This window comes from Eubalaena glacialis, chromosome 13 (genome assembly GCF_028564815.1).
Source record: "Eubalaena glacialis isolate mEubGla1 chromosome 13, mEubGla1.1.hap2.+ XY, whole genome shotgun sequence".
Classification (NCBI taxonomy): domain Eukaryota; kingdom Metazoa; phylum Chordata; class Mammalia; order Artiodactyla; family Balaenidae; genus Eubalaena; species Eubalaena glacialis.
The window spans coordinates 11,285,570-11,311,304 of record NC_083728.1 but is presented as its reverse complement, the minus strand read 5'-3'; the positions used below and the strand labels follow the sequence as shown (position 1 = coordinate 11,311,304).

The 25,735-nt window shown below is 43.6% G+C and overlaps 2 protein-coding genes across 4 annotated transcripts in view; one reads left to right on the top strand and one right to left on the bottom strand.

Annotated features, from left to right (window-relative positions):
• The window catches only part of BCAS4 (breast carcinoma amplified sequence 4), a 58,490-nt gene extending 56,892 nt beyond the window's left edge, over window positions 1–1,598 (top strand). Inside the window, exon 5 of one of the 2 annotated variants that reach the window (XM_061209781.1) lies at window positions 1,003–1,598. In XM_061209781.1, coding sequence (XP_061065764.1) covers window positions 1,003–1,119 — 117 coding nt within the window. In that variant the 3' untranslated portion in view covers window positions 1,120–1,598. Of the gene's footprint in view, window positions 1–999 lie in introns of both variants that reach the window. The other variant, XM_061209780.1, reaches the window with a different exon arrangement.
• Window positions 1,599–11,538: 9,940 nt separating this feature from the next.
• The window catches only part of ADNP (activity dependent neuroprotector homeobox), a 29,816-nt gene continuing 15,619 nt past the window's right edge, over window positions 11,539–25,735 (bottom strand). For both annotated transcript variants that reach the window (XM_061209777.1, XM_061209778.1), the window contains 3 exons: window positions 19,796–19,908; window positions 17,916–18,008; window positions 11,539–16,002 (listed from right to left, as the gene is read on the bottom strand). In XM_061209777.1, the coding sequence (XP_061065760.1) occupies window positions 12,895–16,002; window positions 17,916–18,008; window positions 19,796–19,903 (3,309 nt within the window). In that variant the 5' untranslated portion in view covers window positions 19,904–19,908 and the 3' untranslated portion in view covers window positions 11,539–12,894. The remainder of the gene's footprint in view (window positions 16,003–17,915; window positions 18,009–19,795; window positions 19,909–25,735) is intronic.

Sequence of the window (25,735 nt, the reverse complement as noted above, 5' to 3'; positions counted from 1 at the left end):
AGGCTGGGGCAGAGCTAGCTCTGGGCTGAGCGGGCAGAGGTGGCCTGGAGATCAAACAGTAGACGGAGCTGTGGGGGGAGGGCAGGAAGGGTGGTGAGAGGGACCCCAGGTGGAGAGTGCAGAGCCCTCCTCCCTCTGCACCCCTGGAACCCCACACCCCTGCGCATCTCCCTGCTGGTCCGCCCCGGAGCCTAGCAGACCCTCCCTCCTCCGAGCAGGTGACAGTTATTGGGATCGGCCCTGGCTCTACGTGAAAATCACCTGAGAGCTTTGAAATACCCCGATGCCCAGGCCTCACCCCAGACCAACGACATCAGACTCTGGGGGCGGAGCCTGGGCATAAGCATTCCATAACTCTCCCAGGAGGTTCCCTGTGCAGTCACATTTGAGAAGCACTGTTTGAGACGGTCCTCTGTAAAACTGGTTTGACCTCGAGATGCCTGTGTAACCCGCAGGGTTACTAAAGCTTGAGGAGGGTTGCTTGATGCAAAATCTCCCCTCCCTAACCTCCCTGCAACAAAAATCCACACCAGAAATAAGTAAGCACTTCTTAAAATGGTTCAATTAAAAAAAAAAAAGTAACACATGCATATGGCCCAGCCTTCAGGCAGCACAGATGCGTGCACATTCTAAGAAGCATCGGCCTGACCCCAGCTTTCCCAGGGCTGGCCCACGGCGCTGTCTTGGCTCGCGGCCCTTCCTGGCACGCGGTGGCATGAGGTACACCTGGCTTTCTCAGTCATCCGCCCTCAGAGCCCGGTTCTCTCTAATGCTGCGGAGGGCTCCGTGGACACGGACCAGCCCTGACGACCTAGCTCCCCATCAGGTTTCAAATGGGCCGGCTTTGGCTGTCATAGGCAGTGTCACCAAAGAATCATGGAGTCTTTGGTCACCTGGACTATTCTCCCTGCAAGATGAACTCCTGCAACTGGAGTTCTTGGGTCTCAGAACAAGTGGCTTCACGAGGCTGATGGGGCACCCGGTTTTCTGTCATTTCAGAAGCTGTGGACGCCGGCGGCCCCGACCTTCGAGCTGCCCGCGTTGTACAGAACCGAGGACTATTTTCCTGTGGACGCCGGGGAGGCAACGCGCCGAGCCCCTAGCTGCCAAAGGCTGTGAGCCCCGCGGTCCTGCCATCAGGGACGTCGGGAAGTGACATCTGTGTGCCGAGCAGATTGTTTGTTTTGTTTTGTTTTGTTTTATTGTTGTGGATGCGTTTTCTGAATTTCCCCCCTTGCTTCACGTGGGCCCACAGGGTTTGGAGAAGTATTTAGAACCCACAGGTGGGCAGTGCCTCAGAGATGAGCTGGAGAAGGCTTTCTCCACCTGCGTTTGTCCTGCCTGGTGTTCTGGACGAGGTGGTCACCCTGGGGGACGGGCTGTGGGGCCTTGGATTTCCCTTTGCCTTGGAAGGGCTTTGCACGGGTGTTGTGAGGGGCTCGCGCGGTGCCCCCAGGGTGCGTGGCTCCAGGTCCATGCGTGTCGGCCGGTTTGTGTGAACCCCAGTGCCCACTGGCCCTGTGAACCGTCTCAATAAAGGTGTCCAGGTCGCCCGGGTGTAAATGTTTCCTTGATGGGTGCTCCTGCCACTGGCTCAGGCCTGATCCTCAGAATCTGCTTATTATGAAGCCCCTCGCTTGAGGGGAGGGTGCAGCTCTGGCTTTCAGATTCCCAGCAGAATGCAGAGATCATTCAGATTTCCTGGAGTCTTCCAAGGTGTGTTTGCTTTAATTTCTTCTCATGTAGATGAGTTTTCTGCTATTGTTCTGAAATGCTGGATTCCTCACTTCAATGGATATTTCTAGTTTCTGGAATCCCTCCCAGAGCCAAGAACACACACACACACACACCTATATTGCAGACCAGCATTTGAATTTCAAGGAAATCTGACATCATGAATCAAGTGAGATAGTGGTAGCAAAGCAAAAAAAGAGTTGAGTCTTGCCAATTTTAGAACAATTTTTTTTAAATTTTATTTATTTTTGGCTGCTTTGGGTCTTCGTTGCTGTGCGTGGGCTTTCTCTAGTTGCGGCGAGTGAGGGCTCCTCTTCCATGCGGTGCGTGGGCTTCTCATTGCGGTGGCTTCTCTTGTTGCAGACCACGGGCTCTAGGCGCGCGGGCTCAGTAGTTGCAGCACGCGGGCTCAGTAGTTGTGGCTCGCGGGCTCTAGAGCACAGGCTCAATAGTTGTGGTGCACGGGCTTAGTTGCTCCGCGGCATGTGGGATCTTCCCGGACCAGGGCTCGAACCCGTGTCCCCTGCATTGGCAGGCGGATTCTTAACCACTGCGCCACCAGGGCAGTCCCTTAGGACAATTTTTTGAACTAAAAGATATAAGTGAACCCCTTGTTTCAAGTACAGCCAGCGTTTTGCAGAGATAATTGTTGTAAACATAATTTTTTATTTAAAAATGTCAAGACGTTATTTTAAATTATTGAAGTAAAATTTACAGATGGAAAGGTGCACCTAAGTGTATGGGTCACTGAATTTTCACACACTGAACACATCTGCTTAACCCTCAGCCTGATCTAGAAACACACAAGCATCATCAGCACCCAGAAGCCCCCTCGTGCTCCCTTCCAGCCAGTGCCCCACCCCCATCCAAGCTAACACTACCCTGACATCTCACAGCGCGGACGGTGCTGGTGTCGCCGGCTTCTGTACCTTGTAACTGGAGGCGGAGTGGCGTGTGTACACTCAGCGTGTCGGCTTTGTGCCTGGCTCCCCCGGCGGACACTGAGCCTGTGGCGGCATCCCAGTGACTGCTGACCGTTCATTGTCATGGCCGTGTTGTATTGATAGGGACTGTTTTTAACGAAGGAAGCTTAGATCTTCCCCGTGCCCTGGTCTGCTCAGGGAGAGCAGAGATTCAATGGAATGTTCCTTTTTCAGACAAGTGGTGAGGACACCAATTTCTGGAAAACCGGGTATATGTTGATCGCTGAAGATGCCCAGGCTTCTTTCTCCTTCCAGAGGCCGAACCAAAGGTCCGGGAGAGGTGAACGGGATGTCACAGGATTAAGCCACAGCAACGGAGGTGTCCTAAAGTAGAGACCACAGGACCGTGACTAAGAGCTTATAGGCTGTGAGGTCAGCCTGCCTGGGTGGCGCCATCATCTCCTGCACATCTCAGCTGTGTGGCCCTGGGTTAGTTGCTTACCTTCTCTGAGACCAGCCTCAGTAAGATCTTCCACAGTAAGATACAGAGAATAATGGCACCTGCCTGTTGGGGTGTACTGAGGAGGAAATGAGATGACCTGTGTCAGGGCCCGGCGATGGGCACTGGGTAACAGGTGGCTGTGATGGTGACCGGGCTGGGTGGGGGAAAGGCCCACTGTCCTGCGTTTCTCAGTTGGCTCGTGGCATTCAAGAGCCTCAGCAGTGAGTGGCTTAGGAACTGCCTTACATTTCAGAGTAAGAACGAGTCACGGGAGAGTGAGAGCTGCCAGAGTCCAGCTCGCACTCTCTGGTTTTGCTGTCCTGGGACTCTTTTGGGGACACCCCCCCACAAGGCAGCGAGGAGGGGTAAAGTTGTGTGACAACATCTATGGGGAAAAGGTGACTAATGAGCTAGAATTGGCCTTTCCAAGTTTCCTGGAGTTGCAGTGCCAAACAATGAACTTTTAGGGACACTTGGAGACACTTAAGGGGAGGGAAAGCCAGGACACAGAGCCTGCCAGGAATTCCTGGCCTCAGTCCTCTGAGCTGCTGGTGCTCTGTCCTGGTGCCCGGTGACCTGACGGGCGTCCCCCTTCAGAGCAAGTGTCGGATGTGTCTCCTAGCAAGTCAGCGAAAGCCTTGGTGCTGACTTGAGAGGGTCAAACCCAAAGCCCACGGCAAGGGTCACTTTGCAGCCTACGAAAGGGTATCGTTTTCTTTCTCTTTTTCTTTCATTGGTGGCTGTTTTCGGACAGGGGTGCCAGGGTATAGGCCATTGCAAGTCTTCATAAGAGCAAGGCCCTTTGGTCGATCATTCCCACTTTCCCCGTGGATGTGAACTTCACGTCTGTTCAAAGCAGGAGGTTTCAAGACGGTGGCCCACAGGTTGGAAGAACTGTATGGTTTGCCCTGAACTGTTTTAAAATTGTTTTCATGTTGAGACAACTGGGTAACCATCTGGAAAAAATAAAGTGAGTTCCATACCTCATTCTGTACACCAGGAACGGTTCCAAAATTCCAAATGGATTAAGGAGGAGTTAAATGTGTAAAATGAATTTATAGAATAAGGAGGCAGAAACATTGGAGAGTCATAAAAAAAATCCAGAAGCCATAGAAGATGAAGAATTGGATTATATTAAAAACTTTTAAATCCTCTGCATGGCAAAAACAAACAGAAAATTCAACCGAAAAAAAAAAATCTTAAAACAGAACGACAAAATCCTAAGCAAATTCAAAAGACAAATGACCAAAAAAGACAAATGACAAACTGGGAGAATATATTTGCAGCTTGTATTACAAAGGGATAATCTCCCTAATATATAAACATCTCCTACAAATAAATAAGAGGAAAACCCCCAGAAAAATGGCAAAGGTTATGAATAGGTATTTCACAGAAAAGAAAATGCAAAAGGTATTTTAAAGATATGAAAATATACTCAACCTCAGTCTGTAAGTATAAAGAATATTGAAATTAGTTTTCACTTATGCAGGGAAAAATAAAAAGTTTTTGATGACACTGTTGGTGAAATTTTGAAGAAATGTGCATTCTCATACATTGGTGGTGGGACATGATTCTCATGGAGGTCCATGGGCAGTACCTATCAAAATTAGAAATGTATATACCCTTAGACCCCTAGGGCCCAATTCTGCCCCTAGGGATCTAGCCTCCCAATATACACACACAAGAGAAACAATAAATGCAAAAGTTTATTCACTGCTCATTGAAATAGCAAAAGATTGGAAAGAACCTAAGTATCCATCAATTAGGGATTCGTTCAGTTACAGTACCTCCATACATGCATGAATGGGTGGAATCCTATGAAGATGTAAAAATGGATTCGGAGTTCTTTATGACTTGGTATGGAGATATCACAAAAGCCAAAGTGGAGGAAAAGGTACCTGATATGCTACCATCTGTGTGAGAAAGAAAAGCATTCAAGTTCTCTGGGAGGATAAACAAATATTTGAGAATGGTGAATATCTGTTGTGGGTGAGAAGTGGACTTTCCATTTTATTTTAAACTTTTGATATTTTGGTGTTTCCCTATTCAAAAAATTCAGTTAAAATCAGTTGCCAGCAATTAAAAATCAGGACAGTTCACATTAAGAACTGGATTTCCAGCTTCTCTTCAAAAAACTAAAATAAGGCAATATGGGGCTCATATTCTTGCAAGACAACAACAAGCCAAAGCTGAGTCCCTTTAGCAGGGCTGTGCTCTCCGGGTCTCTCTTGTATCTAAGTTATCTCACTGATTTCTTTACTGCCTGGCCCCACAGGTATTTGCATTTGCAGAAGTCCTCAACAAAATAGCAGCAGACTGAATCCAGAAATATATAAAAAGGATTACACACCATGACCAAGTGGGCTCTCTCCTAGGAATGCAAGGTTGGTTTAACACCTTAAAATCAATCAGTGCAACACACTTGGATTAATAAAAGTAAAAAACCCCACATGGTCATCTCAAGAGATGCAGAAAAAAGCACTTGACAAAGTCCAACATCCATTCATGATAAAAGCTCTCCTTCTTGGGGTGGAAAGGGGAGTTCTCAGAGAAGAGGTTAGAAGCTAGGCAGACACCCCCAAAGGGGTCTTGTTCCAGGATTACCAGTTCTCTCGAGATGACCTGTTGACCCAGGCACCTGGAGGCATCAAGGCATTTCCTTCCCATCTTAAAGCAAAATCCTGCTTTGTCTTTTTTTTTTTATATAAATTTATTTATTTTTATTTTTGGCTGTGTTGGGTCTCCGTCACTGCGCGTGGGCTTTCTCTGGTTGCAAGCGGGGGCACCTCTTCCATGCGGTGCGCGGGCTTCTCATTGCAGTGGCTTCTCTTGTTGTGGAGCATGGGCTCTAGGCGCGCGGGCTTCAGTAGTTGCAGCACGCAGGCTCAGTAGTTGTGGCTCGCGGGCTTAGTTGCTCCGTGGCATGTGAGATCTTCCCGGACCAGGGCTCGAACCCGTGTCCCCTGCATTGGCAGGCGGATTCTTAACCACTGTGCCACCAGGGAAGCCCCCCGCTTTGTCTTATGGTCAAGAGCACAACCATCTTTGGGTGTGAAAGAATTCAAAGCAATTCTGACTCGGAGCAGCTGTCACAGAATTTCCTCTGTGAGGCCTGTGTGCTCGCTGTAGATTTAAAAGCATCAAAATTCTTATCGGTAAGCACCAGCTGGATGCATTTTAGGCTTGCAAGCAGCTGGGGAGGGGCAGTGGTCTGAGGCTTATTTCTGCCTTCTCTGCGGGGACTTCTGGCGAGTGTGCTTTGCTGGCTGCCTGGGCTGCTGAGGTGGAGGAAGGAGTACGGAGCCGACTGCAGTGGGCAGGTGTACTTGGTCTGGATAATCACATGATTCCCTCAGAGAACCAAACCAGGCAAGCCTGACTCTGCTGGAGGTCGGCCCCTCAACCGGAAGGACTTTCTCATTGGGTCTTCCAGGGAGCAGTTCCGTCATAAATGTAGCATTCAGCGTTTCGCCAGCAAGGCTCTTCTGGGGGAGCCACGCCCGAGGCGCAGGAGAGGGAGGAGACCTGGGGGAGCGCCCTGGACAATGAGGTTTGTGCTTTTCTTTTGTTGGCACCAGGACTGGGAGTGTTTGCAGCGGTGACCCCGCCAGGGTGACCCGTGTAGGCCCGCGGTCTCATCATTGCTCCTGGGGAACCGGCGAGACATCAGGGCATTAGCTTACACGTGTAACATTGTTTTCTACACACAAGTTGCATCTCTGGGTGTAGAGATGGGGGTTCTTAGGCTGTCCGGCAAGTGCGTGTTTGGTGAATGGAGAGAAATAGAATAAATGGTCTTAAACAGGAGACCACTGGTAGCAAATACATGAATCAGGGGAAGGCTCACGCTGTAGCCTTGGTCCCTTGTGTCTGTAGAACGGTGGTTCTCAGGTTTGCCTGGGAACCACATTGGAGTCAGCTGGGCCACAGCCCAGACCAATTGCATCAGAATCTCTGGGGGAGGGTCCCCAGCATCTCTAAGTGTTAAAAATCCGCAGGTGATTTCAAGATGCAGCCAGGTCTGGGAATCCGTGCTTTGGAAGAATAGCAGTTAAGAGATTTTTCAAGGAGGTTTCCTTTGAAGAGTGTAGAGGCCCCAGTATCCGTCTCACACCCTCCTGAGTGTAGTGGGTAGAATCGGGCTTGAGGTGGTTTCTGGTTTGGGTTGAATTGATTCCACCCCAGCTCCAGAGATTGGTATTGCCTGATCTAAGCCCATCGAGGTAATCCTAGCTCACAGTGACTCACCGAGGCTTAGGTCTGGCCTAAGCCTACCAGCCACAGAAACTGGTTCTGGAGTGGTCCAATTAGCTCCAAGTTCAGGACTCTCCCTCTGTGGTAAGGGAGGGGAAACCCTCTCTCAGGGCAAGTGAATGGGAAGCAACACGAACACCAGGGTCCCTGCTTAGGATGAAGGTGACCGTGTGGGTGGCAGGACGGAAGCACAGAGGACCTGACACCCTGCTGACATCACTGAGCAGCCCGCCCTCCTCGGCCACAGCTGTTACCTGTGTGTCCCCTTTATTAAACCCAATCTGAGTTGGAGTCCCCGTTACTGCCAGTGAGAGCCCTATTTCATAAAAAGGAGTCTAAAGCCAGGTAAGAAGAGCTGGGTAATGACTGGGCAAAGGCTTCCCTGGGAAGCACTCTGAACCAGAGCCACCTCTTGACAAATGGTTTGGTGCCACCTGGCATGCATCAGGTAACACGAGTCCATGGAGACACATCCAATTCTTCCAGTCTCGTCTGGGCCAAGGAAAAAGTCTCATCTTGGTGCTAGTGTGCCCTGGACCCCTCTGATTTTCCTTTTTATCAAACAGAGCAAGTCTCAGGCTCACAGCCCTCAGCAAGCAATGACAGGTGGCACATTTTTAGTCTAACGTTTTGTCTTGTATGTGTTTTCAGGGATGCCTTCATTAATGGCAAATTATGCTGGTTGTCCTTTTTTTGTAGAGATACAGTTTTCCCTTTCAAAAAGGGGAGTTGAAACATACTAAGTATGTAAAGCAGCTGTTAGGCAGATGTGGCAAAAGTGACAAAGATGGCAGTGTGAACGAGTATAGTTTGGGAAACGCTGTGCCAGGGAAACTATGATGTGTTGGTTTAGAAACCGGGGCTCACATGTCTTTGCATTCATAGCAGGGAAAGCCTTTCTTAAGAGGGTAGTCTTCAGCCAAGATCAAGGCTGGATGGTGTGGCTGGGAATTCCAGGGGCTGTGGACTCAGATATCCTGGGTCCAAGTCAGCATCTCCCCTCTGCCAGCTGGAATCTTGGGACAAGTTGGCTTCTCTGAAACTTCATGTCCTGAAACCCGAAACCTAGTACTAATACTCCCTTTAGAGGACTTTTTTTTTTGGCGGGGGGTGGTTTAGGGAATTGGGGCAGGACCGTTTTGAGGACTCAAATTATCTTGGAATCTAATGCCCTACAACTAGTCCCAGGAACACTTCTGTGATGTTTGGAAAGTTCTTGAGTAAATATGTACTTAGGATGTGTGCTGAGCTCCAGGCATTTTCAGGAACAGTGTTGAACTCCTAGGAAAGGTGTAATCTCACCCCTGGCCTGGAGGTCCCCTCCTTGGAGGGCTCTGTGTTTAAGCCTCTCTCAGAGTCCTCTTCCCAGGGAAGCCCGTAGAGCTGTGCCAGCAGTTGCAGCCACCAGCAAGTCGTGCAGTGATCTTTTCGCCAATGGTCCCCAAGGCAAGGTCTTTTAATTTTTAGATTCCCAGATGGCTGCCCCACGTACACAGCTGTCACATTCTGCTCCAATCTAGATGGCAGCCAGTACGGCGCTGACATCAAATGCATTGGAAAAGCCCTTTTATTTCTAGCCTCTTGCTCCATCAGTTTGCAAAAGTTGAACAATTTGCTTATTAGGCTATCCACTTTGCTTCACTTGGTAATAAGACATTCATAAAGGTACACCAAGATTTTTATTGCAAAAACCAGTTTAGGTTTAAATGGCCTTGCACCTTTCTAAGGTATACTGATAACATTGTACATATGCTGGAAAAAACCACAGAGAATGTGTCCTGGAAATGACTATGGACCTTCCCTCCTGTGTCCTCTTAGCTGGAGCACTTTGAAATCATGACTTAAGGATTTTCAGGATATATGCAGTTTTTGCCTTATATGCCAATTTTTGAACACAACTCCATTAAGCTGTAATTCCACTAGGATTTAAGTTATAGTGAATGTTAAAGTTAATTTTTTAAAGTGGAGTAAGTTGATGGCAAGTAGCAGGATGCAAAGAATTACCAAATGGTGATCCTCCTTCGGTGCAAGTTTGGATCCGTTTTTGAGCTAGCCTTTTAGTAGTAGTTGGCAGAAAACACCTTTTTTTTCTAATTTGCCTGTCTAGTTTCTCTCAGCCGAGTCTTTCCCTAGACCACGTACGTCACGGTGGCCAGTTAATAACTGGTATGTTGGAATGCATTTCAGAATAGTGAGAGCAGCCTCTTCCTTTTGTTGCCAGTCCTCTGGGGGTTTAGGAGTTTGAAATGTTCCTACATGACACTTTGGTGAAAGATGCCTGCAACTGGTGCCAGGCCAGTGAGCTACAGGGTGGGTTGGCAGTTAAGGGTCACAATGGGTTGAAAAGATCATTGCCTAAGGGAGGCGCGGAAGGCTGAGCGGCTGCTCTGTGGAGTCCAGATTCAGTATGCTCTACCTAATCTCGCTGGTGGAAAGTAGATTTTTCCATCACTCAAGCTAAGTGGTTCTCAAGCTCGCGTGGCACAGAATCACCTAGAGATGATTTGGGAGCCCCATCTCAAGGTTTGGGTGCTGGTGGTCCACAACGTGGGGAACCACCCCTCTATATGGCAGTACTCACTTGGCAAAAGCAAGTTGAATGGCTCCCAGGGAAGTGTTTCGGGCGGGGCATTCCCAGCCTTTCTTTGATAGATCGTTTTCAAACCTGGCACTTACTTTGTTCCCTCCTGAAGTACTGTGCGTCTTCACAAGTGGGTAGGCATTTCGAGTAGACAGAAACACAGCCACAGGGGAGAAAAGGAGGCAGATCCTTTTTTACTTGGAATTTAAGAGGGGACAAAGAGCTGTTTGCTGAAGACCCTGCACTGCTCAATGACAAGGGACCAAAGATGGGACAAGAAAATGCTTCAACGCGCTGAAAAGGGAGAGAAACCATAGTGCTACTCGGTCTGAGTCTGGAACTCGTGGCCACAGGAAATTTAAAGGGCAGAAAGTTCTCTGGAATTTTGTTTTTCCTTGTTAAAAAGCAAATCTACAGGATTATTCAATCTACAGTTATAGACCTTCTCTAATTAGAAGATGGCAGAATGCCAGTTTTTATTTCCATATTATTCCAAAAGCAAACAGTAGCAACAGCATTTTTTAAAAATGGCTTTTATTGAGACACTTTTAGGGCTTCTGCAACATTTCTACTTGGAAATCTTCTTTATTTCCAGTTCTTAGGTGGCTAAACTCTTTTCCACATGCCAACAAGGCCCACTCACACCACCTCAGCAAGGAGGCATACTCGTCTTTGTTCAAATGTCCAACCTGGAACGTCCCCCCACCCCGCCCCACTATTTTGCACAAGTCTCACTAGTACTCCATGTAGGACTCCTAAGCCCAGGCTAAATTCTTCCTACCTTTTAATTAGGCAGACTACTTTCAAAACAAATGGGAGACGGCTTAAATGCAGCTGGTATTACTGTCCTCAAGGGAAAAAGACCTTCTCAATCTGTAGCATCTTAACTTGGGGACATCCTGTCCTAAATGTTAGCTGGTCTCCACAGAATTTATAAGCTGTATAATGGATTTAAAGTAGCTCCACGCCAGCCCCGAACACCCTAAAGGTTCTAGTCTATTTTTGTGCTTTCTCCTGTATTGTTTTTGAGAGGCACGACTTTACATCTTACGGGAACGTTGGTCAAAACCTTTATTCCTGGGTAGCAAAAGCATTAACAAGATGAACCTTCTGGGAAGAGTCTCAGAAATCATGGAAACTAGCCACGTCAGAACTCTTTAGGCCAATGTCCCTGAGAGGTGACTGACCAGCCTCTGCATGGATTGGAGCATCCATCCCATCACTGAGGCCTAATTCTGCCTCTTTGTAACTTTCTGTTCTATAGTACGGGGTTGCTCTTGGGAATCCATGCATAGTAAACGCACCATACCAGCTCCTTGCATCTTGACAGCCCTCCAAACGTGTCATCTCCAAAGCCTTTTTCTTAACGGCAAGATGGTCGAGAGAGTTATAACAAAAGCAGAGAGAAGTTGACTGTTTAGTACAACTGTTCCCATTATAAGGTGAAAACTAACATTTACTTCATTTAGACAAAAGAACACCAGGGCATTAAGATTCTGCTTGCAAATGAATGCTAACTTATGTTTACATCCTTTTATCATCGAGACATTTACATATATAAGCAGGCTCTGCTCCTTAACAAAAGGGGAACTGAAAAAACTCGAGGATGTTTATTTTAGCAAGTAAAAAGGGAAAAAGACAAAAAACAAACCAAAGAATTTGCAACAGGTGCCTTGAGAGAAAGCATTCTTTATGCCAACGGCAAATCTTGGTCTTCCACAAGTTTCCTCAGTGGCTGTACCTCCATCTCTGATGAAAGAGAGCCATGGCATCAACTGGCACAAGACATAATGGACACACAGGACTGTAATGTGTAATAAAGCAAATATTTACATTAAGCACAATACAGCAATTTATTTAGATGCTTAAAATGAATACAAAGGGAAATAAAGATCACAAAATTATACATACTACAACAGTGTGTCATATATTAGATGGTATAAATGACTACACCAGGGTGGTGTTTAACTAAAGATAAAACTAAATATCCAAAAGGCAGCAGTCATTGGTTTGCTGCTTCAACACAACACACTTTCATACAGATCTAAAAGGTGTCAAAATTAGTAGCTGCAAAGTCAATTTCTTGCATGTGATTTTAGCTTAAAAGATTTCAGAAAACATCTGAAATACCAGTTTTTGTGTTTGTCAGCTGTAATGTCAAGGATATTCAGAACAAGAAAAATTCTATAATACAAGAGAGTCCAGATATATATCTTATGTGGCTGGCCTCTGTTGCGAGATTGTACAAGGTTATGTGCAAAAACTAAGTCTGTCCCGAAGTCCACACTAGCGTAGTTTCAGGCTTTTGCTAGGTCAACTAGATACAGCGCTTATTAACACAGCAAGGGCAACACTAAAAAAAGAAACAAATCTATGATGGGTACACAATAACAATATCATAAGCATCACTTGAATAGGTCTAAAAGACTGTACAAATATACATTTCAACTATTCAGAATGAATACATGAAAAAAAATCAATTTCCCCAAAGTCTACTATACACATTGGACTGGTAGCTTGTATGTTGGCCCTACACTACCGTTTGAATCAAGAGAACGCTTCTCAAGGACATCCAACCAAACATTTTACAGAGGGAAAGAAATGTTGAGAAGGCAGATAAACCTCTGCTTTTTCTCGTGTGCGTTCATGAGCCCCCAACTTACTGATTTTTCACATTTAGTTACTGTGCCTGTCACAGCACGTTCTAAAGCAAGATCAGCCAATCATGTGTCATAGACTTAGAAATAACCACTTGGATCAGAGTGGCCACATGTCCCCACAGCCTGATGACCCAGCACTCAAAAGGCAGTACCAGTTAGAATACAGCTTTGCAGTCATACTGAAAGGAGAACAGAGTTCCAGGCTGCAGCATTTGTCACCAATGCCAGAGAACCTGGCCCTTAAGCCTGTTGGCTGCTCAGTTTAACTCCGGTCAAGCTGCCATGCATCGGCTCAGCTACTCCATCAGTCATGTTGTCAAACTGCTCCCCATCCTCACTGTCAATTGTGCTATTCTGCCACTCAATCTGTGGGTTGGATAAGCGCTCATCATTTTCAGTTGCATTCTTCCATTGTGACTGGTCCTTGGACCAAAACCCTTCAACTTTTCCATAGGAACTATTCTTCCATTTCAACTGCTCTCTGTCACCTTGCATGGTAGCCTTTTTTTTGGCAGCTGGCTTACTGCTCCTTGCATCTTCACTCTGGGAAGACTCATCGGACCAGGTTCCTGTTTTCATCTCACATGTGTTGTCCTCGAAGTCTGACACTTGTTGGGAACCAGGGCCGCTCTCAGATGGAGAAGCACCATCTTTCCACTCAACAACATCATCTTGGTCCACCTCACTATCAGAGGCGTCATGCATTAGTTTGGTTGGTTCCTCAGTCAAATGAATAGTTTCATATTTTGAACCATCCTCCTCTTTTTGGTCTAGCTTCTCAGACTCTAAAGCATCCTCAGAAATTACCTTCTGTATGTGTTCCTCTGGGTTATCATTAGGGATTTTAGGCTCAACTTCAAAAACAGGGTCAAAAGGGCTATCACTTCCATTGGATTCTTCTTCCAAATTTTCAAAACTGTCTGAGGAACTGTCATCTTCCTTCCCAAGGTTGAGCTTTTTGTCAGCAGTTTTACTAGCATTGACTCTGGAATCCTTCTCATCATGATTTTCAAATAGCCACTCAGCATCAAAATCCATCTCATGCTTAACTTTGTTTAATTCTTTCATGTTGAAGCCCAGTAACACACCAGGCTTATACTTTTCACAGTCTCGGACACACTTCTTCCTCTTGTTACTAAAATGGGAAGCAATGTCACTCTTCCACAACCATAAGCTGGCCGCCAGCTTCTCAATTTCTCTCCTGGTGGGATAGGGCTGCTTGTTGAAGTACTTTGTCAGGAAGCTTTTCCTGGCTTCATAGGAATCATCTTCATGACCCTTGGGGTCCAAGGCTAAAACAACAGGCTCCTCAGGCTTCTCTTCAAAGAAGCTGGGCGGATCGCTATCATCATCTAACTTTCGCTTTTTCAGCAAGGGAAATTCCATTTGCTCGTAAGTGCGCTTCACAGGTGCCAGGCCTGGTGACTGGTTAAGCCGAGAGGGTGCATTTGTCTTATCTTGGCCATTCTGGGTCTTTCCGACACCCCTGCAGTGGACCAGATGCAGAGTGATAGTCGAGGCGGTCATGTTGCTGGTATACACGCCAAGGCAGTGGATGCATTTGTAGGTGAGCTTTTTCTCCACTGGGTGAACCGTCTGAATAACTTGGTGCCTCTCTCTTAAGTGATGTGCAAGTGCATCAGATATGGGTCCTTTTAGGATTGAAAAGCAAAGAGGGCAAAGGGTTTTCCCGACATCCTTTTTATAGGGCACTGCAGCTTGAGGTGAACTTTTAACAGGGATATCTGCCTTTTCCTGAACTTTTGGCTGTGGCTTTGGAGGGACTGGAGGGTTGTTTTGGGCATGGTAAGCAACAGATTCAGCAGGGGCATCCCTCAGGTTGTACGTAGTTACAAGGAGATGGATGTTAGTGTGACTGCCCTGCTGCAATGTCAAATCAAAACTCAGAGTAGAGTCCGTTTTAGGTCCCATCTCTTCATCAATGTGAACCATCCGCATGTGTGCCGCCATCTTTTCCACATCATTGAAAGTTGAACGGCAATATGGACAAGACAGACCATGAATTAACATATGGTTGAGCAGAGTGTCTGTGGGCAAATAGCGATTACAGTAGAGGCATTTGCTAGTAAAATTGTGTATTTTCATAATGTAGTTGGCTACTGCTGGGACTTTCTCAGCTTTATGTTCTTTTTCGAAGTGCACACTATAGACATTTTCAGGAAAAAGCTCATTACAGATTGTACATATTTTCCACTTCTGAGTTGAGGAAGTATTGGGTGGGGGAGGGCCAGTGGCAGCTGCAGTAGGTTTGGAACTGGACTGACCTAATACTCTGGATGCCTGTGACTGGGAGAGGGAAGGAGACTTTAACTGGCCCGATGAGAGAGACGAAGCATTTGGAGACTGCAGCGAGTATCTTGCTGGTGCCTGGGTCCTCTGCTCTGACCCAAGTCCATAAGATCTTCCATTTCCACTTGGAAGTAACTGCTTCACAGACTGAGACTGTTGAGGGATGGAAACTGGTGCGTTGCCACCTAGACCCAGTCTCATTGACTGACCAACGCCATAGCTCTGGCCTACAGATTTGACTCCATAGTTGTTCTGCTGTAGGTGAACATTAGACATCATGTTGACTCCTGTAGAATTTAAGTTAGGCTTTGGTATTGAGAGTCGATTCACCATCTGCTGTGATGGTAAAGACCGGACGTTTCCAGAAGCGAGGGAACCAATTCTTGATTGGAGTCCCATGCCCTTCTTGTCTTGAGGTTTGGGAGCAATCAGCATCAAGGGTTTGGATCGGGGAACCACCACATTTGTGTGCCCAATCATGGCAGTGACCTGATAGCCTATGCGTTCATGGTCTTCAATGACATGCTGTACCAAAGCTTCGTAGGACTTTGGCATGAAAAGGCATCGCTTGCAGTGAATACTACTTTCTTCCCGGGCATTTGTGCCTAAGGGGACTGCACCATTGAGTGATTTTTCTCCTGCCTTTGCTATGTAAGGTGCTGCCACATGCTGAAAATGTTCCCTGTAAATGTGCTTCCTAACTATTTCATAAAGAGGATCTCGGTAAGTGCACTTCTTACAGTAATAAACAGCTTGCTCTACACTGTCAGCCTGCTTAGGTTTAAGGCCATCGCTTTTGCTTTTATCTTTGAAAGTGCTGAGGCTGCTACTTGGTGCGCTGGCGTTTGGAGCATGAAATATTTTAATGTGTGTTTCCAAAGTCTTTTTGTCTGCATTGAAGGTACAGTAGGGGCAATTAAGGAGAATCCTATTTTCAAAGTCTTCACTATGGACATTCCGGAAATGACTTTTGTAGGCAGAGAAAAATTTTGAAGAAAATGGGCAAGCACTGCAGCAAAAAGGTTTTGTCCGATAGTCCTAAAGAAAAGACAAAAACTGGAATCAGAATGCCACTTCAGATAAGCAGTAACAGGTTTTAGGCTTTTTTCCCCCAGACAGTCCTTTAAGAGACATAATGCTATTTTTAGAACTGAAACTCTATAATGCACTGAGATTTGAGTATCATTTTTTCCTTTTGCAAAATGCAAAATAAATTTATAAAATATTCAAATGAGAAAGCTGTTTTAAACTAAACACTTGTTTTGGCATCGCAGTGTAAATAAAAACTCCATTCAAAGTTCTTCCTCAGTGTTTTTAGAAAAGACCAGAGTCACATTCGCTCATTGGTTTTAGAGAAACCAAAGACAAATGGCTTCAAGATAAACATTTTAGTTAGAAAGGATAAGAATAAGCTAGCTGAAATCACTACAATTACTCTGTGAATTGGTAAGTTGCTGAAGGCTTCAGATTCACTATATAGTAAAACTCAGGGCCCAGAGTGTTGTAGTGCAATTAGGCAATATGATACAAAGACACACCTTTGATCCTCCCCATCATGGAAAAATTTTCATAGAAAAAAAGGCTCATCTTCAAAAATCTCAAACATTTCCCCCCTCTGATCAAAGCAGAGTATAGTATTCAGGTTTCACTGAGATCAAAAAACTAATGATTTGAAAAGTCGGCTTTCTTCTACAAGCCATGCTGTTCCTTCTTAAGCAAGAGCAGCTTCAAAAGAAGTAATGAAGTGACAGCTGCTTTGATTCAAATTAAGAAATTAAATAAAAATTTCCTACAGACTGTGAGGAAAGCAAGGTGTTAAAAAGCCAATAAAAAAGTAAAGCATTGCAGAATATACTGGTATCAAAGAGCAACTTACAGAACCATGCTCATTAACATCTGTGCAGCTGGTCCTTTGAAGATAGGTGAAACACAAGTTTGGTGAGAGGTGATCTTTTTTCCCCTAGAAACCTAAGAAACCTACCTTGTTTCAGATACCAATTCGAACCAAAATGAAATACTCCGTTTTTCCTTAAAGCTCAACCCTTCTTTAGTATTTGTAAAACTGAATTAACTAAGTGATGTGCCCCACTGGAAAGCTTTCATATTTTAAGACTGCTGGTTAATACCCTTTCTTGGGGTATTTCTAAGAAAGAAACAGATGACTATATTATCAAATTTCTGAGGTGGATTTTAAAAGTACTGATTCCCTGCCAAGTATGTTCCAACAGATGAACGGATCAATAATCCAGAATTACTACAATCACTTGAAATAAATAGTGGTACAGTTTGAATTGATAATCACTTCTCCCTGTGGAAAAAAACATCACCTATAACTCCATTTTTGTTATATCATCACCTATTGATATTTGCCGGCATGGCTGGTGCCCTTGATTACCTAATACTATTTTTAATTCCAATTTGTAAAAATTAAGCTGCACCACTCTGCCATCCTACAGAGTCACCTGTGCCATCCCCCACGTGCTGGCTTAGGCTACCCGGAGAGGTTGGGTGACAACACAGATGAGTAAGAAAACGTAAATGGAAGCAAGAGCCCTGTCTTCCCTTCTCTAGAAAAAACAAGGATTGCAACACAGAAAAATGATGGATACCCTAGATGAACAGAATGCTGGAGGGAACATTTTAGAATCAGAAGAACCAAACAACTTTTGACAGGGGTTAGGGGAGGAGAGGGGAATGCTGGTATACAGTGGGCTTCACCACTTTTAAGTAACAAACTTTCCTATTCCTCTTACACTTGAAGTTTCAGTACAATGACAAAAAAAAGACCAAAAGTTCTTCCTAATTTTCCCTACCTCTTAGGAAAATATGAAACAATCAGTTTCAACACTTCCCACATTAGGCTGTTGCCTACAAACAGTGCAACACCATGAAAGATGCAGAACTGAAAAGGGAGGATGCTTCCTTTTGGGGAAGTCTCCTGTGCCACTTACCTGGTTTTTTGTAAGTGAAGGGTCCCATAGTCCTACATCCTCCCATGTAGTGTTTTTCAAATAAAAGTCATTAGGTTCAAACTGTTTAAAATCCTAGAAAACAGTGAAAGAAGTTTCAAAAACATTGTGTCAACTCTAGCTCAACTTTACATATAAATCCTATCTCTAACTAGGGTTGGGGAGATGCACAGGAAAACTGACACCACCAAGAACTAAACTAGGATCGATAGAGCTCTTAGGAAATACAAAAGGGCATATGGATGTTACATTGAACTTTTTATATCAACTAAACATTCCCCTAATGGTCACCAGGTTTCCAAAGAAACCACTGGAAGTTCTAACTAAGTAACAAATTCAGCCACATATTAATACCAAAGCACCCTTCGTAAGAGTACTATAACTCATCAGTTGTAATATTAGAATGGAGTGTAAGAGAGCAACGTTCACTTATAGTAAGTACTACAGATGAGATAGTCTGGTTCTGTGCAAGAAAAATCTTTTGTGGGAGATGGGGGTGGGGTGGGACTGGACTGGAACGAAAACTCAGGATTTCTCAACCCCAAAAGGAGGAAAGCTACTCAAAGAAAGCAAGTAGTATTATGTTAAATTTACACTCTTGTGTAAAAATTTGATCCCCTCCATCCTGAGACAGGAACATAAAAAGTTTTATGGTAAAATTCCTCTTGTTCCTAAAAGGGTCACAGTTCAGTGTGGAAAATCAAGTACACATATATTCCAGAGTACGTAGTGGGTGCAATAATGGGAGGAACAAATCAAATGCAGGATAGAAAAGTTACCTTTAACATTGGCATTATTTATTCTTGTGAAGATTACCCCACTGCATGGGAAGTAAATGGACTGTTTCATCAGGCAGATCTACCTGAACTTGAGGGATTGAACTGCCACACCAGGGATGACATAACTAGAGAAACCCAATTTTGAGAAGCTTCAGTCTTCATGATATACCCCTAAAGTAGGATTAATAGGAACCAGGAAAAGAAAACCTGTTGCATGAAGGAAATTGCTTTTTTACTTTCAATTCCATCCAAACATTTACTGAGTGCCTGTTACGTGCCCAGCACTGTGCTAAGTGCTGAGGATACAAAGATGGACAAGGTAGTTACGGTCCCTGGCCAGCTGGAACTTAAAAGGCTAGTGGGGAAAACAGCTTTAAACGTTTCTTTCCAATCAGAGGTTGTTGATCAACTAACCACAAGACCTGGAGTAATGAGATCTAGAAGAGGAGACCACTGCACTGGCTATCCCACAGGGCTGTTAATAAAGCTCATAGAATAAAAAGGCTAGAAAAACAGTTTGTAAAGTCCAAACTGTTACCTAGGGGAAGATAATAGTCTACAATGGGTCAAAAGGGCCAACAAATGCTCAAATCCCAAGGAAAGAGACAACAAGCACCCAAACCACCACGCCTCAACAATCAGAAGGTCAATCAGAACATTCAGGCGTATCAGAATGAGAACAGGCTCTGGAGTCTCACAGACAGACCCTGCCACGTGCTCAGCTGTGAGGTGGACCTATTTCTTTACTGGTTCTTCATCTGTAAATTGGAGATAAGAATTCCTATATCCCCCAGGGGTTGTTTTAAGGATTTGAATTTAGAGACCATTTTAAAGCACCTAGTAAAAAATGACTAACGTGGTACGTCCTCAGTGGTAACTGCTTTTGCTCCAGGATGCAAAGATGAAAAAGCCCACTTTAGGGAGAAGGGAACAAGTTAGGCTATTTGAGAAAGCTCAGGCAAAGCTAACGCTGCAGTTAAAATACAGCATCTCCCCTAAGAATTAACGATCCTGGCCACTGACACAAAGTAATGGATCAGAAGCTGAGTCATGTTAAAATTAAAAAAATCACATGCTACTTACTTCTATGTGTTCTTTACAGTATTCCAACCCAATGTCACTAAGTATTTTTTTCACAGTTTTCCGGGCTTTTCTTAAACTGCCAAGATTGTTGACAGGAAGTTGGAACATAGTTTCTATTGGAAAAAAAAATTTAAGTCAAGTCAAAACATGTACAACTTGTGATATTTACTAATTCCACTGATGGTAGGATCACAAACCCTGGCCCAGTCTGACAAAAAAGGTGAGTAGATATCCTTATCCAGTATGTTCTGAATACTTAAAGCAGGCAGGCAAAATAAGTACTCTCTGATCTTTTCTATTTTTAACAGGACATTTTATATCACAGGTAACATGAATCTAATGTGGCACAATTCTGATTAGACTTTTAAAAAACTAGTTTGGTGATGAGCTTATTTAAAGTTGAGAATGAGGTTTATATACCAACCGATTACTTTAAAATCAAGTGTGAGTGCTTTTCTCCTTGTGATGTTGAACCTCTGAAAACAGAAAAATGTTCACCATTTCAGCATTATTACCACATAATTTTGAGTGCCAGGGGAAATAAGTTTTTGTTGTCTGGGAGCTACCCTGCGTATTGCTGTGGTATCCGTAAGTTTCTGCACACCACCCAAACGAAAGACAAGAATGGCTGTGTAACTTGCCCCCCAGCCAGCACCACACCTGGACAAAGGCACTCACTAATGCCACGGAATGAATGCTGAGACGGGGAAAGCCGGGCACTCAGCATCAGAGCAAATATTAACTGTTACAGACTTTAGGGGGTCCCTTTTGAAAAATGAAAAGTTTATGTGTGTATGAGGGAACTGAAAAATTATTTAAATGACCCAATACATTAAAGTAGAAATTTAGATCCACTTTCCCAAGTTCCTTAAAAACAAAGGTTAAGAAAATAAAATTAATAAAACTTGGGCAGCTGAGAATTTGTATGGCTTCCAATGTGACCATAAATGTTTCCTACAAAATAGTGTAAAAACTAATCATCGACTTAATAATCCAAATAAATTTTGCAGGATGTAAAGTAGTTCTAAAAATCAAAAACAGGCAGAAACAAAAGCCAGTGCATCTGGATTTAAAATTTAGTATTCAATACATGCAAATCTGGGTTTCTAATTAATCAAGGCTGTCACTGAATAATACCACTACCATCTGTAAACCACAATCATAAAGTCAACTAATCCACATGTAATAAGATATCATGTTACCTCACTTATTGTTCAAATCCAAACATCAATATTAACTATGAAAACTGGAAAAAAAAATGAAGCCTACCAAGAAATCCCAGCAACTTCTAGAAATTCTAAATCTGGATATGTTACCAGAACTTAGTATACCTGAGGCCAAAAGATGAATGCAGTTCACTGCAAAACACATCCTCAGGATGGAACTCCTAGTTATGAAGCATGACTATGGTGTCCTCTGTACTCTCTGCCATCTAATAATCTGCGTATCGTTTAGCTAACAGACTTAGAAGTCAGTTCTGATACAAATTAGTGTGCATTCAAGGCCAAATCCATTATTCCTTGTGGAAATTTTATTGCTTAATTGTTCTGAACCATCTTTTTGATGGTTTTTAAAAAAATCAGTTAATAAACTGATTAAAAAGAAAAAACTAGGTTCGCACAAACTAGGTCATTTAGAGAGAACCACCTGATAGACAAATGTTTCAGAAATATAAGAAAAGTGTTCCAGAAATACAGGAAGTGTTATAGGCTAATTCTGAAGAGACCAGGCATCAAAATGAATGTCCATAAACACCCAATTCTGAAAAGAGACATTTTGTTTCTCCATTCATTTTATCAACTCTCCATGGGCCAAAATCCAGTTCTTCTGGAACATCCTGTGTGAATCCTGTTTCACTTCAGAGCACAGACGTGCCCCAGAGGCAGCCCTTTCTGGCTTTCCCTGCCTCCTAGATGAGCACAGCAAAACACACACACAGATTTGGAAATGCCGGCCCCCTTCTATACAGAAAACATCCCAGGGAGCCAAACTGCAGCTCAGGACAAAGGAAAACCCAGTTTCCTATGGAAAATACCAGGTGTTCTAAGTGCCCACCCACAGCTAACAAAGTTGTTTCAAGACCTCCAAGTGAAGCACCTCGCTTCGTTGTACCCAATTTATCCACCTACGGTTCTGAAAAAGTAAGAATATGCTCTAAGGGAGCTTAGTTACAAAAAACTTATTTATAGAAGGTGATATTTCAGCAACAGAATAAATCTTGAGTTTACTTATTTGAGTTGAATTAAACAGGCTTATAAATAAAATAGTGACATTGCTTATTGGAAAATGCTACAAAAAAGTTATTTGTTCTATGATTAGCTAGGAGGAATCCAAGTTAAAGTTTACATCGGGACTTCCCTGGCAGTCCAGTAGTTAAGAATCCACGCTTCTGCTGCAGGGGGTGAGGGTTCGATCCCTGGTTGGGGAACTAAGATCCCGCATGCCGTGCAGTGCGGCCAAAAAAAAAAAAAAAAAAAAAGAGAAAAAGTTTACATTGAAAAATGTAGAATATTTTGAGTTAAGGTTATAACTGTCTTCATAAGCAGATTTCTGACATTTCTAATGACCTTGAGAATTCTATCATCTGCCCCTTTCCCCAGATGGAGGTACCCTCCACGGAAGCCATTTCCAAGATTTTGTCCATGTGGAGCTAGAATAACACATTCATATGTGTTAGCATCCTCAAAAGCACTTAAGAGATTCTTCTGGTTTTTCGCTTGTTAAATAAAACACTTCTCTCAGTATATAAAGCAGGTATGTAGTATAGGAATATAATAAGCAAAGAAGGCTCCCTCCTACTCCCATCCTCCATTTCCTGTGTATACTTAAGCTTTTCTATGCCTGTAACAAGCCAAACGTTCCTTGTAAGAAAGTCTCCAACAAACTCTTATCAGTTAATGTTAGACATTATGGGTGATGAGAAAAAGAACTCAAGGGCCCTATGTTGTTTGTTTTTTTTTCAGCCCACCACCTGCTGTTAACAACTTCAAATCAACAGCTGCCTTCAGGGTTCATTGATGTTACCTATCTGATTCTTGGGGCCCACACCTTCCTATTTACTCTGTTCTTAACTGAGGGGTAAGGACAGAGTAAATAGGAAGTTGACTGCCTGAGATTAAGGGGTGTTCCTCACTTTTGAATAGGAAGAGATGAAAACAAATTCTTACAATCATTACTCTTAGGGAGGAAGATGTCTTACAATAATGTCAAAAATTGTCTAGAGATGGGCATTGAAAGGAATGCAGAAGGATGGGATTACTTTCCACATTTGTCCCCAGTGGCTAAACCTTTCTCTTAAGCCTCCTTGGCTATCAGGATGGCCATTTTGACCAGGTCAGCACCATTTTCCCAATACCAAGGAGAGCTCCCTTCAGCCAAACCATAAACTTCTCAGCTCATGGCATAAAAACGGGAAAAACATCCAATTTAATAGAACGAAACCACTGTTCATCAATCATTTTTGGAGCACCCTGCCCATTAATGTGCTAGAAACAGAAAGTTGAACAGGACACAGCTCTTCCCCTTCAACAGTCCATCGCTTCTGGGGTATACAGCAGGCACTGGGTCACTGGAGTAAAGATGCTTGCTTCTCCCTGCCCAACTTCCTCTTGGAGCCACTCCTGCCGCAGTGGAGGTGCTGTCAGTTAAGAGGCCCTTCCTCCACCGCGCATATGACACAGGTTAACCAATTAGTGTTCTATATCTGCAGACACTGGTTAATACAGACCTGGACATGTGCCCCAAACAGGGCGGACAGTGATGATGCGAAAAGCACAGAAAGGGAAACACTCCTGTTGATACTGCTTAAGGTCCTCAATCTAGCTGTGCCTGAAAGATAGCCCCCTTGAACCATCCCTCCCCCAAACTTTTCATAAACAAGAACAAACACATGATCATTTTTGCTTAAGTTTTGGTTCATGTTACTTGCAACCAAAAGTTCTGGTAGACCCACTGTGTAGTGGGACAGAGAAGAGGAAGTGAAGTGAAAAAGTAAGGGAAGATGGGGAATTTTATGCAAAACAATTATTCTTGTGAATTGGGACTAGTAGGGAGAATAGGAATTTGTCAGGGAGATACAGTTATTCTGAAAGAGGCGTTGGCCCATCGTTTCATTAATCAAAAACACTGTATGGAAAGAGTAAAACATTTTTGTAAATTCTGAAAGATTTTGGGGAAAGCTCAAACCCATTAATAATGGAGTTAACGTGTGCAAGTGTTTTATTAACTGAAGTTAAGTAACTTTTGGTTAAGCATATGCTACCTGATGAACTAGACTTAAATTATTGATTTTTGAGAATGATTTAAATTCACTGTTGAATAATTCAGCCACACTCCTTATCAATCTGCAAATTATACCCACACCTACTAACTAGGGCCAAAACATTAAAGTTTTACCAATAATCCCGGCCAAATTCCCACTCAGAAAGCAATTCCTTCCTCAGAAAGCAAGAGTCAGATGGCTGAAATGAAAATCTGAGATCTGTAGCCATGATGACTTAAAACCATATAAATTATAACAATACGTAAGACTGATCAAATACATGTACCTCTTTTCTCACCAAATACAAAAAGCAAAAGTACTCGTTTACACCAAGTACAAAGAGGGTAAATAAAGGCAGAGAGAACCTGTCTCACGAGGAAATATCTAGAGGCCGAATCTGTATAGGAGGACTGTACAAGGATGATGATACAACATCAATGACTGTGAACTTCATTTAGGCAAAGAGGTCATTAACTGAGAAACATAATTATAATCATTTATGAAACCAGAGCTCTGCCAAAAGGCTTGGATCTAGTCAGGGGCTGTACTCAGGCTCATCTGGGTCAGGAAGATGGAGGGGAACCCAACAGATGACAGGACTAGTTTAGCAGGCTTAAGGCAAGATTTGCAGGACCTAACGTACCAATAGTCAATGGGGCTTGTCTGTGTATCGCAGTCCCTCTGCAAAGCCACCATATCAAGGATGGCATCATTTAGTCCCTGTTTTTAGGGGTAGAAGAAAAGTATTTATAACTGTGCCATCACAGAAAGTAAAAACAAAACAACAAAAAGAACCCCCATAAAACCCAATCTTAAACCTTTGACTAGGCACAGATAATCAAGCCAGGAGGAAAAAAAAAGCCTCCAAATCAAACTTCTACAGATTATATTTTAAACGACTCCAAGTATGGATCTAGCATGGCATTTTCCAGTATACAAATTCTTCATATTTTTACGTGCATTCTTGTATGTTTCAAGTTCCTAATAAGAACATATGGTGCTAATTTAACATGCCAGTAAATATGCCAGTAAATATGATAGTGTGTCCTAGTTTCCATCACCTGCAGGCATAACCCTGCTACTTTCTAATATTTGGGAACTGAAATTTGAACATATACCAGAATGACAACTACTGCATCAGTTATACTGTGAATGCAAATCTAGAATTTTCATAGAAAAAACATTTCTAACACTGTACTGAGAGCTAGACCAGGATAGATACTTCTTCCTGCTAAAACCTAAACACAAGTTACTTAGACTAAACCAGTGGTTTCTACCACCTCACCTGACCTTAAAGGGGTGAAATCCTTGTTTTTAAAGAAATCTTAGTTGAAATATAAAAAAGATAAAAAGTGGAGAGAGGGGCTCAGGTTGATGGAAAGAGGAAGAAGGAAAAGTTCTCCATTTCCAAGTAGCTCCTTGAAATAGTTACTTGTCTAAACTAAGCTCATAATGCAAATTTATGCCAAGGTGGCAGACTACTGAAATGTACAATCTGGACCTAGTGGACAGTCAACCAAAGCATGATGTTTGATGGCTACAGCAGAGTTCCAATAGTTCACTGAAAATCTCCCCTAAATTACAGTTTGATCAGAATATGGTTATAGGAAGCCCACAGTAAGCCTAAGGATTAGAACATAGTATATACTCTGTTGTTTTTTAAACATTTCTACATTAAA